At 40.3% G+C, this 14249-nt stretch overlaps 2 protein-coding genes across 9 annotated transcripts; one reads left to right on the forward strand and one right to left on the reverse strand.

Moving 5' to 3' along the window:
• The first annotated feature begins 220 nt into the window (after positions 1–220).
• On the forward strand, positions 221–3244 carry LOC103711382 (transcription factor bHLH122-like). The gene is made up of 6 exons (XM_008797503.6): positions 221–1499; positions 1927–2270; positions 2345–2515; positions 2617–2682; positions 2783–2851; positions 2937–3244. Exons 1-6 carry the CDS (start codon positions 863–865, stop codon positions 3009–3011), a joined length of 1362 nt encoding a protein of 453 aa, XP_008795725.1. The 5' UTR covers positions 221–862; the 3' UTR covers positions 3012–3244.
• Positions 3245–3489: 245 nt separating this feature from the next.
• On the reverse strand, positions 3490–14161 carry LOC103711383 (glucosamine 6-phosphate N-acetyltransferase 1-like). 8 transcript variants are annotated; one of them, XR_016397798.1, is made up of 4 exons: positions 10780–14161; positions 5163–8725; positions 4943–5004; positions 3490–4117 (listed from the first exon to the last, which is right to left on the reverse strand). XR_016397798.1 is itself a non-coding variant. In XM_089926090.1 (2 exons), the coding sequence occupies exon 1, from the start codon at positions 14085–14087 to the stop codon at positions 13590–13592; it is 498 nt and encodes a 165-aa protein (XP_089782216.1). In that variant the 5' UTR covers positions 14088–14161; the 3' UTR covers positions 5678–7483; positions 13548–13589. The 8 variants fall into 8 exon arrangements, 2 of the variants coding, with proteins under 2 accessions (XP_089782216.1, XP_038977150.2); XR_016397796.1 differs by lacking the exon at positions 4943–5004; XR_016397793.1 differs by having other exon boundaries at positions 4943–8725.
• Between the last annotated feature and the right edge of the window lie 88 nt (positions 14162–14249).

The following is a 14249-nucleotide window of genomic DNA, read 5'->3' on the forward strand; positions in this document are numbered from 1 at the left end:
GTTTTTTTTTAATTATAATTTCTTGATAATGCTTGACGGATTGCACAACTATTAGTTTCAGTTATATTTATATTAAGAAAGATATACTATGCGAAATTGTTTTGCATAATCAATAAAAGTTAGCCATGGAGTGGCATTTTCGGAAGTATCGGAGAGTTGTAGGGATAGTTTTGTCATTCGTCGATATGTATCAGCCGACATGCGGGGGGAGAAGTGGGAATGCTCGCGTCTGCGACTCGCTCATTGGCGACGCTCTGGCATTTCTCTATCTCCCTTTTTTTCCTTGGATATAAAAAGCCGAAAACCGCTTCCTTGGTTTCGGTGCTTGGGGGAGACGAAGTCGGGAGAAAACAATTAAAAAGGGGGAGTTTAGAGAGGTCGAGGAGGACCGCTCGCTCGGGTCGATAGTGATGGTGAGTGGAGTAATGCAGAGGCTTGGAGGAGGGGGAGAGGCGTGAAAGAAACCACTTTCTCGGGTTCTTTTCATAGCTTTTTTAGAAGATTTCGTGCTTTTTTTTTTTTTCTTTGTTTCCGATCGGTTTTTGGTGTTTGAGCGGGGAGAAACGGGCGAATTTCGGTTAAAAATCGAAGCTTGGAAGGTTTAAGCTCGGCTAATGGCGAAGAGGGTCAGTTGAACTGGAGCTTCTGCTGTTGTGTTGATCTGGTTTTGATTTCAATAGTTTGGGTTTGAAGAGCTGCAGCTCAAGATCTCTCCGGAAAACCTACAAAAATTAAAACTCTGCTTGCTTTCTGAGGCGGACGAGTTCTAGGAGGAGAAGAAGAGGATAAAAAGGGTCGGACAGGGGTCTCCCGGCCCGATCCGGTGGAGAGGAGGGGAGGCAGAGAAGGAGGAGAGCAAAGGATGATGTTCGGATCTCCTCCGACGGCGGCGGAGAAGGATCTGAAAGTTCCGTACCTAGCGGCAACGGCGCCTTTCAACCACACGAAAGAGGAATCCGATATCCTGCACGGCCAGCAGCAGCAGCAGCAGCAGATGAGTTCCGGCTTGCTCCGGTACCGATCGGCTCCGAGCTCGCTGCTTGGGGAGGTGTGCGAGGACTTCCTCCCGGCGAGACCCTCGAGCCTCCAGACGGAGGCCATGTTCGCCCGCTTCCTGGCGCCGGATCCCAGGGACGAGATCCGGAACAAACCGGCCTCCGCCGGCGGCGGACAGAGGAGCCCCCAGTTCGCCCCGCCGGCGCCTCCGGCGGCGGCATCCGCGACGATGGAGCACGGCGGGGCGGAGGAGCTCGCGGGCCAGCAGAGCGGCGGGTTCTCTGCTTCCCAGCTGCTGTATCACTCGCAGCAGCAGCAGCAATTGCCGAGCCCCAGCCCGGTCGAGAGCTCGTACCGTGTAGTGAGTTCGATGGCCATGGAGGCGGAGCAGATGAAGACCGCTGCCGGAGCCGCCGTTGGCGGCGATGGCGGGAACTGCTTCAATCTCATTCGGCACAGTAGCTCCCCCGCGGGCTTTTTCTCACGCTTCGATGTAGAAAATGGTAACTCTCTCCCTTGTTCTTCTCCATAGAACTGTTGCTTATTTATTGGACTAGCTTCTGTAACAGTGTATATATGGAAAAATTTCACATTTATCCGTGCAATTTAACCTGTGTCACAAGATGCAAAATCGGAAATTTTGGAAAAGTTTCTGCTTTTGGAATAAGTACGGTAGCTAAAATTTCATCCTGTTTTGCCTAAACAAATGACGCTAAGAAGACAAGGAGGGGAAAAGGGGCAATTTTTTTTTTTTTGGTAAATAAAGGGGCATTTTTTTAAGTTTAGCATTTCTCTTGTCCCTTTTTTTTGGTGCAGTTATGGCTTAGCTAATAAGAGTTCTGAACTCTCTTTTCTGTCTTTTGTTGTAATGATAAATTTTTGCTACGAAGTTTTCGGATGAAAGTAGGCTAAATTTCTATGGTTTTATAGGCTATGCGATGATGAGAGGCATCACGGGTTTCAGCAATGGGAATGGCTCCATGGGGGATGGCACAAATCCTCCAAAGGGTCAGATAAGCTTCTCTTCAAGGCAAAACTCCTCGGCCGGGCTCATGTCTCAGATCTCTGAGATAGGGAGCGAGTGCATGGGGGGACGTAGCCCAGAAGATGGTAACTTGGGAGTCGGCAATGGCGGCGGCCGGTGTTACATGCCGGGCTTTCCGGCTGCCTCCTGGGATGACTCCCCTCTGCTTTCCGATAACTACTCGGGGCTTAAAAGAGCCAGAGAGGCCGAGGGGAAGATGACCGCGGGTCTCAACCCATCAAACCCTCAGGTATCTCTTCTTGATCACCCCTGCCCTTTAGACCGGCTTCTTTCTCTAAGTGCATCTCTTTGCTTGCTTGGCAGAATGGAGATATCAGGAGCCATGCATCGGGTCTCACCCATCATTTTAGCTTGCCAAAGACCTCGTCGGAGATGGCTGCAATCGAAAAATTTATACAGTTCCAGGATGCTGTTCCTTGCAAGATCCGAGCCAAACGGGGTTGCGCCACTCACCCACGAAGCATTGCCGAGAGGGTAATTGCTCTCTTAATTTCTCGTTTGTTTCTCCATTAGTAAGCTTGGTGATTGAACCTAGGAGCATCTAATTACATATACTCACTCATTGGTTTTATCAGGTGAGAAGGACTAGAATTAGTGAAAGAATGAGGAAACTACAAGAGCTTGTGCCTAACATGGATAAGGTATTGCCACGCTTCCAATGAAACAGTAACACTTTCTTGAAACTATTTCTCCAAGAAAAGAAAGAAAAAGAACTCTCTAATTATTGTTTTGGATTCACAGCAAACCAACACTGCTGACATGTTAGATCTGGCTGTCGACTACATCAAAGAACTCCAGACACAAGTCAAGGTATCGATCTTTTGGAACCCGTTTAATTAACCTCAACTATAAAACATACTTATTTTTAATTTCCATGGTTCTTTGTTATTTGAAGACCCTATCGGAGACCCGTGCGAGCTGCACCTGTTCTGCGAGCAAGCAGAAGCCATGCCCGAACCCGGCTGTGTGAACCTAGCGTATAGAAAAGCGAAGATGGTGGAGGAGGTGATCTTAGAACCAGAGATGTCTCATTAGGGATGAACTTTCTACCAGTGGGAGAAGGCCCCAAATGAAGCAGACAAGGAGGAGGAGGGAAATGTATAGCTATCACTATTAGAAAGTCATATAGCTGCCGTTTTGTATGTATTTTCACTTTGCTCTAATTAATTATATCTCATCCACTCCACAAAGGAGTTTGCTAAATTTACTTCAAGGATGACCAAAGGGAACAAATCTGTAGTCTTCCTGAGAATTTAGGGCCACAGGTTTTCAAGTGCTACCTTCAGCAAATAGAGGCAGGTTTTAAACAGTGAACAGAGGGAGACATCCTTGTCATCTTGCCAAAAATGGCCTAGAATATACCAATGTCTCTAAACTCTATAATGCCTTTGAGTTACAATCCAAAAGTTGGCTATAAAAGATTAAGATAGCAGCATGACCCCTCCATGAATCATAAACAGTCATTACCATATATGAAGTGATTAACCGTTGGCTTCTCGAATTTTATAGGACATTATATTGACAACTTAAACCAATAAGTAGCCGTGTGTGACTCATGCTGCTAAAATGATCACATTCAAAACTTTTCGTGAGGCATGGTTTCCTTTTTCTTTCTCCCATCCATCTCCCAGGATGCAATTAGATGGGGGAAAAGGAGAGGACAGGAATAATGGGATGGGAGATTTGGGGATAGGAGAAGCTGTATCCAACTCACGGATCACGATACCCTTTAGAAAAGGAGGGATCCCCTCATTGGTGGACGTGACGGCCACGTTGCAGGGACGATCCCCTTCAGGTCCGCCACCCCGCCGTAGCGTGGAAGCCGGTCTTGGCGTCAACGTGCATCGTGACCGTTGGATGAGACGGGTCCGGTGGTCCCGCTCACGTTTCCTTGATCAGATATGGCTGGAGCCAGGAGTCGGTCGTGCTTGAGGATAAGACTTCTTTTTTATCCTTTTCAAGGGAGTCGGCGCGTGCCCAGAACGGGATACGGACGCACCTTTCACTCTGCTGGTTGGATTAGCAGCATCAAAACAAAAGGGTTGGAAGTCACAGATTTCATCATCTCGCATTCACCTGCACGGAGCATACATATAAAATATCAGCACTTAATTATTTTATCCAGAATAAATTAACTGATCCAGTATCACAGTATTAATTATATTTTTTTTTATTTTTAAAATTATATTGTAAATTATTTTTAAAGTTTTTTTACATAAATATCGAATTTTACATAAATATCCTGCCCAAATTGATATTTGCATATATAATACTATTCTACCATTTTTTTATTCTTATTTTTGCATATGTACCACGCCATCTAACACCGTTAAAAAATTAATTGTTTCAAATTAAAATGACCAAAATATCTTTAATGATAAATGTGTAAAAGAAAAATACATAAGATCATCGCGATGAAGGACACAAAAGTAATCTACAAATTTTATTTTATTTTTAATTAAAATATATATGATTTTTATTAACCGTTATATTAGGAGTATTTGTGCAAAAACAGTATTTTATGAGGGCACAGAAATAAATATAATTTTTAAGAGAATATTCACATAAATTTGAATTTTTAGAAGAATATTCATGCAAAAAATTCTTATTTTTATAATAGTTAACTTATTTTTACTATATAGGTTAAAATATTTTGATATCAATTATTATATATTAGCCTATATATATCAGATTATCATTCGAACACTAGAATTCCAGGTACTTGCATATCAAAGTGAGAATCACAATTCTTCTATACTTCTTTTTTTTTTTTGGGGCACTATGAGATACCTGAGACAGGCTAGAACCCGGGGGGAAGAAAGAGGGGCATTAATTTATCATTAGAATAGCTTAGCTGGGAAAGTAGGGGCATGAGGCTGTCCATTTGGGACTCAAATGTACCTGATGTAGATGTGGTTAGTAGATGCTTGTCTTTTTTATGTGTCTCGTGCCGATTTTAACACCTAACATAAAGGTTTAAGATCTTTATAACGGGGAGGAAAAAAATCTCTACCATACGTTATAACTGCATAGATGTCAGGAACGTCAGCATGCTCTAAATATCAGAATTGATTGAACGGTAGAGATTAAAAATGACATCCATCACCGTCATCTGACGCACCTGGATAAAGCTCCTGCCGTCAAGATGGTGGCCACTCGGTATCACACTTGTGGCAGATCAGAAAGAGGAAAAAGCTAACAGCAGATCGCCTTTGGGCTTGGTGCCTGCCCACCGCACCTAAAGGCAAAGCTCCCCACAACCATCACACCCCTTTTGAATATTGGCTATTTAAAAATATGGTTCCTAGAGGATGGGAAAAATATAGTAAATAAAAAAAATATTTTATATTTGCCTAGAATTTTTAAGGAAGAAAGATGGAAAAATATTTTTTTATAGAAATAATTTTTTTATATTTTATAAAAAAAATAATATGAAATATAAAAAAGTCTAATTTTATCGTCTGAAAATTAGAATAGTTTTTTCAAAAAAAAATTTAAGTTTTTAGATAGAATAAGATAAAATTTTTCTCTCTATTAAAGTATAACAGTTATTTAATCTAACTTTTCTAAAAATATAGATGTTCAATCAAACATAAGCTATTTAAAATGTGCCATTTTTTTCTGACCAACTAAATATGTAAAGATTATTTTTTCAGATATTATATACTCAAGCATGGTTTCCACAAATACTGAGAAAAAAAAATTCTCACAAACTGAACGGTCGTTGAGTAGCTCCTCTGCAGCGTGGAGTCATTGCCTCATCTTCGCTTGAGCAGGTTCACCCTTTTGAGTGCAGAAAGGCTTTTTTTTTTGGGTAGAGTGCAGAAAGGCTTTTTTTTTAATTAACAACTAGGTAAGAGAACATTATCATTTAGAAAAATAAAGGTAAAAGAAAGAAAGAAAGGAAGCTATCAGAAACCATGTTTTAAGATATAAAAGCCATCGTAATGATATAAAGATCATCATAACAGTTGCTTGGACCACTGGCGTCACATATGTGTCTATATATATACATATAGGCATTTATAACAGCATTTAAATAAAAGTTGTTATTTAGCATAAATACAAGAGCCGATCCAGATTTTTTTCCTTAAAAGGGCCAGTATAAAGACTACAAAAAATTATTAATAAAAAATATATGTTGAAATTGTGCTTGACCAATATTTGTAGAAAATATATTAGTCAAATTTATTACAATATAATCTAAATAACTAAGAACTTTAAAAAAAAAAAGATCACAGAGAAAGAGAGGAGGTGATGAATCCTAGAATATTCAATCACTAACAAGAAATGAATAGTGAGAATACAAAATAAAAAAAATATAAGAAGGGTAATCTTATTGGAAAGATTTTATTTATTTTTTACTTTGCTTTCAATATCAATGACTTAGCTTTCGAAACTAAATGGTGGAACTTCCCTCCTGATTTCATTGAAGATGTTTTGGGGAAAATTAAGAGCTCAAAACCAGACATCAATGACAATAGGGAAACACTAATTCTAACTCTATTGTTCTTCTAATAAAAACTCCGATGGGATTTTTCCCCTCTTATTCCCTCAAAAAAAGGTACCTCTTTTAACTTAAAATGTACAATACAAAAAGGGTCAAAAGAGATAAAGTTACAAACAATATTAAAGAACAATAAAACATGAATTGCTGTTAAGATCTTATGGAAATGCATCATTATTGAAAGTCCAAAGAGATGATTCAAAATTAAGAGAACAATCCATGCGTGAACATTAAAGTCTCAAATCTCTTTCCAGAATAAATAGAACCTATGCTATAATAACAAATCATATAGCATTTACTAAAAGTTCAGATCCTTTTCAAATTCCTAAAAAATCCAAGTTGAAATCAGTGAGACTCATCTATTAGAGGATATGCATTGTACCAAATTAGGTAGGATTTTCAATGGAGTCCAAGGAGGGTGCACTTAAGAACCTATAAGAGGCCGTGGCCCCCCCTCCTACTTTTTTTTCTTTTTCCCTTTTTTTTTGTGGTACATCCCCCCCTCTCCTACTTGATCTGCCGCTCTGCTATAACAGCCATGTGTTATGACTAGAATGACAGCAATTATGCGGCATTTATGCGACATGTGTTATACTCATACCATATTCTTCAAGAAAATCTATTTAAACTTGAATGTATGAATAACAGCCTTTTATTTACATAATAACCGTATATAATATTTTCATAGAGAAGCATCACCAGAGTACATCAGCATAATTGAAACGTTGGCAGAAACAAAGCGGCATAAGACTTCCAGGGACTCCTTTGACCAAAATCCCCACAAATCCATCACAAAAATGATTCCCACAGAACAAAGGTTTTAATGGACTGTACCTTTTTTGGATCATCAGAAAACAGAATGCCTCGCCGATTTCACCATGGAGAACAAGTTTGTAAAGGACAACCAGTCTGATGGCTGGTCTTGGTACCTAACTCTGGAAGGTAGAAACAAAAGCACGTTTCATGCAAGCTGTTTTAACTTCTCAAGACACAATTATAAATTTCTTCTATAGTATAAATAAATAAATAAATAAAACTAGATTCAACTCTCTGAAACATTTAGATGAGAGATTGATTCAAATACTGTCAGAACAAGGGTAAATGTGATTCCAGCATTGTATAAATTTCGATGCAATGCACCTTACACAATTGATATGCCCCCACCACAATCTGGACTCACGATCTTGTGATCTCACATCTTAAGTCAATTGGAGGAAGCTATCATAGCTCTGCTAGATTAATATTCCGGAGTTCTTTAAAATGGTGAAGATCAAAGTCCAAAGGAAAAGATTTGGAGAATATACAAATAATTAGCAGGTTCCCTAGTTTGAACATTGATGAGCACATGCACTGAAAAACCAAACCAGCCAATGGCATGTCATATTAGGAAGAGCCACCTAATCTTGATATTTCAAGAAGAATAGATAAAGGAACAGTCGGTATTTGGGAAAAATGGAGTTTGATAAAAAAACCTTTTTCAAGCTGTATTGGTCCGTTGATGAGTGTACAGCCACCTCAACAAAATCTTCAGAGGTGGCCCAGAGAACTCTTGATCATGTACACCAACAAGAAGGATTTGAAGTAAAAGCTTTTCTATAAATATAACTTGTAAAAAGATATCACATACTGACTGTAGAATTTACAAATAAGTGAAAAGAAGTGAGAATTTAAGATAGGTTGGATTTCTCAGGAAAGAAAAGAAAGAAATCTCAAAGAGCACTGCACATTCAGATATCATAGTTCCTTGTATGTATAAAAAATTCAAACTGCTAACGTGAAATATAAGAACATCTAATATGGCAAAAAGAAAATTGATATGCTGGAACACAACGGGCAAGAGGGTAGTCCAGCTCAAGAGTTGGCACCATCTTTTCACCATAGACAAGAGCCATGAGTGGCCTGGGACCAGAAACACCCAAAACAGAAAGCTACAGGTAAGTGGTGAACAGCCTTATATAATGCAATCCACTAAAGGAAGCATGTAATGATCCAATTGAAACCTACACATGCAATATTTAGAAAAGCACGAGGGTTCCCAGCCTAAACGAGTCCTGGGGTGCATCAAAGAAGCTTCACAAGAGCACATTGGCAAGCACAACAACTTGTGGCATCCACGCCAGCATCAGCTTTCACTTTTGTGCTAGCAAATATCGGATATCATCCAGCACTAGCATCAGCTGCATCAGACAAAGCATCGGATTGAGAAGTGCGAAGAAAGTTTGAAGAAAGTAATTTTGAGGATAGTTGAAAGTTCGTATATAACAATGGCTATAGTGTAGATTCTTTAGTTATGATCAACTATTGTAGTTAGCACTTGAAAATATAAAGGATATGAAATCTGGCAAAATAATTTTCCATACGGATGCCATGCACGTGTCAGTTAACAGTGTCTTATGCTGCAAGGACCACAAGATGATGATGCTTGGGGCGACGCTCGATATTCAACTTCAATCTTGGTAATCAGTAGGAATACTGACCCACAAGTTTTAGAATGAGTGCGATTGAGAAAAGCTTTTGTAGACGAACCAAGTTCCAGAGACTCTGTTTATCTATTGTCATCATGGCAGTATGAAGATGCAGATAAAGTTAATAAAGTTGAGGATAATTTGTTACCTTGTACTGAATACTGAAATGTATACATTGTATCTTTCAAGGCCAGATCAGAAATTCAGGTGTAACTCAGCAGTCTAGCTATTCCATTTTTGCAAGACTCTGATAAGCAGAACCTTAGCCAATCAAGTATTTAGACGTGCAAGAGAGCCAAAAAAATGTATCACAAGAAAATTTAAGGGCTGCCCAAGCAGATCACCAAAAAGCCAAAAAGTGAAAAGAGCCATGAGGAAAATGACCCATTCCAATAACTTTCAACTAGACTAAAGGGTAGGGGGTGGTGCAAATTTTGTGATCAGAGGGCCCAGATTCTAGAGTCGTGGCAGCCGGAGGGAGCCCAATCTTCGACATCTCAGTCTCTGGGACGGAGCTGAGGGCAGCTTGGGCTGGTTTTTGTCGTGTTCGGCGTAAGCTGAGGGCCAATGCCATCCTGCTTGAGGGTGACTCGGCCACAGAAATTGGTTGGATCTCCGGGTGTCCTAGAAAAGCTGAGGGACACCACCTCCTGCTTCGGAACATCTGGGGTATGGCTAGTGGTGGCATTATCAGGAAAAGGCATGTCTACAGGGAGGCCAATAAAGCTACAGACTGAGTGGTTTTCTTTGTGACAAATCACTCTAAGGTGTTCTTTAGACTGGTGAGGGAGAGCTGCCTCCGACGCTTCATGACCTGTTGTATTTGACATTTGTGGATGTATTCATACTAGAATTGTACAAGTTGTCCGGTATAGCAAAAAAGAAAAAAGGGGGTGGGACTTAAAGAACCACGGAAAATTCTTGCCAAGACCCAATTAAAAGACCACTAATATTAACCACAGCCTAAAAGCAACAGTATGAAATTCTCTTCCCCTCTTCCCCTTGGTTGCATCCATTTGGGCATTGAAATGGGATAGTTCCTAGATAGTTTTGTACAGATTGATGATTTGCACCTTAAATTCCTTCGTTCTTTCTAAAGTACTGAATACTTCACACTCCTTAAGGAAGTCATTTTACTAGATATGTCCACAAGATTGTTGAATGTGATTGACCCATTTCCACCAGTCTGCCATATCTAATACCGCTTATGTTTTGTTTCGAAGGACAGGACAACTTTTTTAAAAAAATTTCCCCATTTTGCTCCGTGTAAACATTTATTGGCCAACCATTAGCCCTTTCCTGTTTCAAGAAAAGTGAGAATTCTGCAGTCTACTGTTCTCCACATTTTTGAAATATCCTGAAGCAGTCCCAAGTCTTTTTCTTATATGGCCTACTTGCACTATTGCCAAAATATTAGTTTAGAGCACCTTTACCACCACTTGTTCTATGCTCTATTTTGTCCCCATTTCCTAAAGCCTTTTATCTCAGCTCAAATTTTAAAATCTTTAAGACTATATTAAGGCACTATAACCAATCTTTTTCTAGTAACAACCACCACTGCATCTCTATCAGCCAATATGTATACAATAAGAAACAAATCATGGGAAAGATATATGCAATTATTTATCACTCCTGAAATACATATTACCTTTTTCAACATCAAACTAATGCCAGTTTTTAATACCCGAACATCAATCAGTATTTCTTCATTCATTTATGGAAGTGATGTAAGAAACTTATCATTAGGTTTAGCACCTAAAGCTTACCTTTTGCCACTCACTCCATCAATTGTCCTCCAAAGAGCACAACAATCAACAGCACAATTGCAAAGCACACAACTGGTCCATGTTTCATATCCTCAGGTAATCACAAACCTGACCAGATTGCTGCCGTCTTTTCTTGAAGCATACTTCAACCCAAAGGTGCATAGCCTTCCTCCAATTCATTTCCTCCCAAAATTTTGCTTATTATTTTTCAATATTTCCTTGCAACCCCTTCGGCATTCTTGATCTGTCAAAGGAGATATAAGTGCAAATTACATTGCTTAAGCTATCCTTCACCAAAAGCTCATATCATATTGTCACCACCTTTCACTTGAATATATTAATTATGGCATCGAACAAACCAAATTGATTCAATCTGATTTCAACTTTCAAAGGAAAATCCAGTGTCCAAGCAGGAAGATATCAACCTCATAAATCAGAATTTCAACATGACTTTCAAACTATCATTAGTTATCCCAATCCTCACCAGAACCTTTTAGTCAAGTTAGTTTGTCAAGAGACAAAAAAAAGAAGAAGCAAGGAGCACCATCTTTACCAGAATCTTTTGGTGTTTGACAAGTATTTTCCTGTACACTATCTTGTCATCATCAAACTGCGAATGATTAAGCAAAGCATCATCTCTAGCAACATTAGAACAAGAAAGATCAGGATGTATATTGATGATTTTGAACCTTTCATAAACATTCAAGAAAGCAGAGCCACTACAAAAATTAGAACAAGAGGGGAGCGTGAACATTCTCGTCTAAGGTCCTTCCACTTCCTGGATATCATCGTGAAGAGCGTCATTGATCACTACAGGTAACTGGGCAGACCTGAAATTTAAGATAGCCAATTAAGGGATTTTCCTTATGGCCGTTAAAAAAAGGATATTCCAGTGCATGAGGCTCCTGCTGCAAGATCTGGGAGGGTCAGATGTACGCAGCCTTATCCCTGCATGCAGAGAGTTCTTTTCCATATTTCTAACCCGTAACACCCAGATTTTAATGGAGGAATCTTACCATCGTCAAGGCCCACCCTCTTAATTCCCTTATTGCAATGTTACCTGAAATATTTTAGCATAGCCCTTCTAGCAACAAGTTCACAAAACAACTAGGATTCTTTAACCTCTATATAGAACTTTTCCATTTGTACATGGTAAGAAACCCGCCAAAGAAACCAACCAGCAAATAAGCAAAAAAATGTATAGACCCACTTATAGAGGTTGTTAGAATTGAGATCCACATTACTCTATCCTATTTCAGCAATTTCTAGGCCCTAATTGGATGCTAGTTCTGCTAGTTAGGGAATGATTAGTAGTTTAACCAGCAGGAGAAGAGCACAAAATGTCATGATAACTTCAATTTCTCAACATCCAAAAAGTAGGCTAATGTGGTTCACTTTATTTTATCAGGAGGGTGAAATAAAGTTAAATAAAGTTGACCAACGGAGCTTTCTCTTCTCTCTCCCTCTTCATTTTTTTCAATTTTTCCACAGCATACTACTAAGCCCAGGAATATCAAGGCACTAGTATAAAATAACTAGCCAATACCCTCACCACATATTTGGGCTCCTCAAAGTCAGCTTAATTTGGGGGGAAATATAATGATATTTAAAGAAACCTAATGAAACTCATCTGACTACTCTGGTTCCACATACACTGCTCATAAAACAGTGGAACTGGGCCAAAGGAGTTTGATAAAGGGGCTCTCAAGTCCTTTTTCTTCTTCTTCTTCTTGTTTTTTTTCTTTGGCATGGCACGTGCCATTTCAGCGGCAATCAGATCCTTATACAGAATTTCAACAAGCACCTCAAATGTGTGACATCAAATCTCTTATGACATTCTACAGTATTTCACGCATGTTTCTTTTATATCAACAGATGTAGTTCTACTTTCTGGCAACTTCATAAATGTAGGATTTCATGGCTAAATTGGTAAGTTTATGTTGGACTAAAGCCACAACTTCCTTTAGCCAAGCAATCTTCAACGTCTTCCCCTATCTCATCTAATTCTGTCAATAATAAAAAATTCTAACAAATAAAGCCCAAAAAAATCTTTAATCCAGTTGACAAACCTTTAAAATTGTATTTTAACTTAGAAAATAGAGTGCAAACATATCAAGATACCAACGGTAGCACCAACCAGAGCTTGACTACAAAGGTTGGTATCATGCTCTTCAGAGGAGGTCATGTGATTGAGTCACATTATGTGTGATATATCAATATTTAGAAAATGCAACTTATATATAGAGGTGCATTGCACAGATGTAGAGTGTATAGGACTTGATAGTTGTGCGTGGGCACGGTAATGTCATTGTAATAGCATGATGGACGCACGAGATTTCCTGGTACAGTTGTAGGTTGTATCCACAGCCTCCCGTTGATCATGGTTGGGAGAGGGCTACCCAACGGTTTTGTAGCCTAATTTTAGCCCTTGGGCTCATCTCTAAACATGTATCTTGATGGAAATGAACCAACGGTAACATCAAATTTCATATCTTTGAGATTAATCACAGATAGATCAACTACCTCCCTTGTTAAAACAATAATTAAGTGTAGGCTGCGCTATCAGGAGTTTTCAGTTCAGCCTGTATAGAATGAAATCATGCAACATTGATACCTATCAATATGTAAATAATTCTGCTCTAGGGCATAATCCAAGAATTTAGAATCAGAAAGACAAATCCATCCATTGGAGAAGAAAATTAACAAGATACATAGAAACAATTGCCAATCCACCAACAAAAAATTTACGAGGAAATAAAAGAAGTTACCACAGAATAAATTAAAGGAGGAAAACCCTAGGCTCCTCCGTATCAAAAGTAGAGCGCCATCTGGACGCTCTTCTCCGAGAAGCCGCACTTCTCATAGAACGCCCTCCGATCCGGATCGCAATCGAGGATGACCTTGTAGCAACCGGCGGCCCTGGCGTGCTCCACGAGGTACCGGACCACCCGCTGGCCGAGGCGGCGGCCGCGTATGGCGGCGTCGACGACGACGTCCTCGATGTGGCCGACCATACCGCAGCCCCGGAGGAACTTCCTCTCGATGAAGACGCTGCCGATGGCCACGATCCGGCCGGCGCGGAGATCCTCCACGACGCAGATGACGTGGTCGTCCCCGAGGGCGGCGATGTCAGCGAAGCGGGCGCGGAAGTCGGCGTCGGAGAGAGGGGGACAGTGGCTGAGCTGGGCGAGGAGTTCGACGAAGCCCTTGGAGTTGTCCGAGATCTCCAGCCGCCGGATGGGGAGGAGATCATCGTCTCCTCTGCCGCACCCGGCATCGGCCGCCGCCGGTGGCGTTCTGCTCTCCATTCTCCGCTGCTTCCGGGGTGCAAGTGACCCGATGACTGCTTTCAAGGCCTTGGAAGTCCCAATGGGAGGTGGAGAAGATTTATCAACCTACTTTACCTCGGTATGTCTGAGGTAAAAAAAAATGCCACGTACTTCCTTAATGAGTAATGACAGTTGAAAGAT

This window comes from Phoenix dactylifera, chromosome 11, assembly GCF_051530095.1.
Source record: "Phoenix dactylifera cultivar Ajwa chromosome 11, Ajwa_hap1_PhDact_Kaust_v1.1, whole genome shotgun sequence".
Lineage (NCBI taxonomy): Eukaryota > Viridiplantae > Streptophyta > Magnoliopsida > Arecales > Arecaceae > Phoenix > Phoenix dactylifera.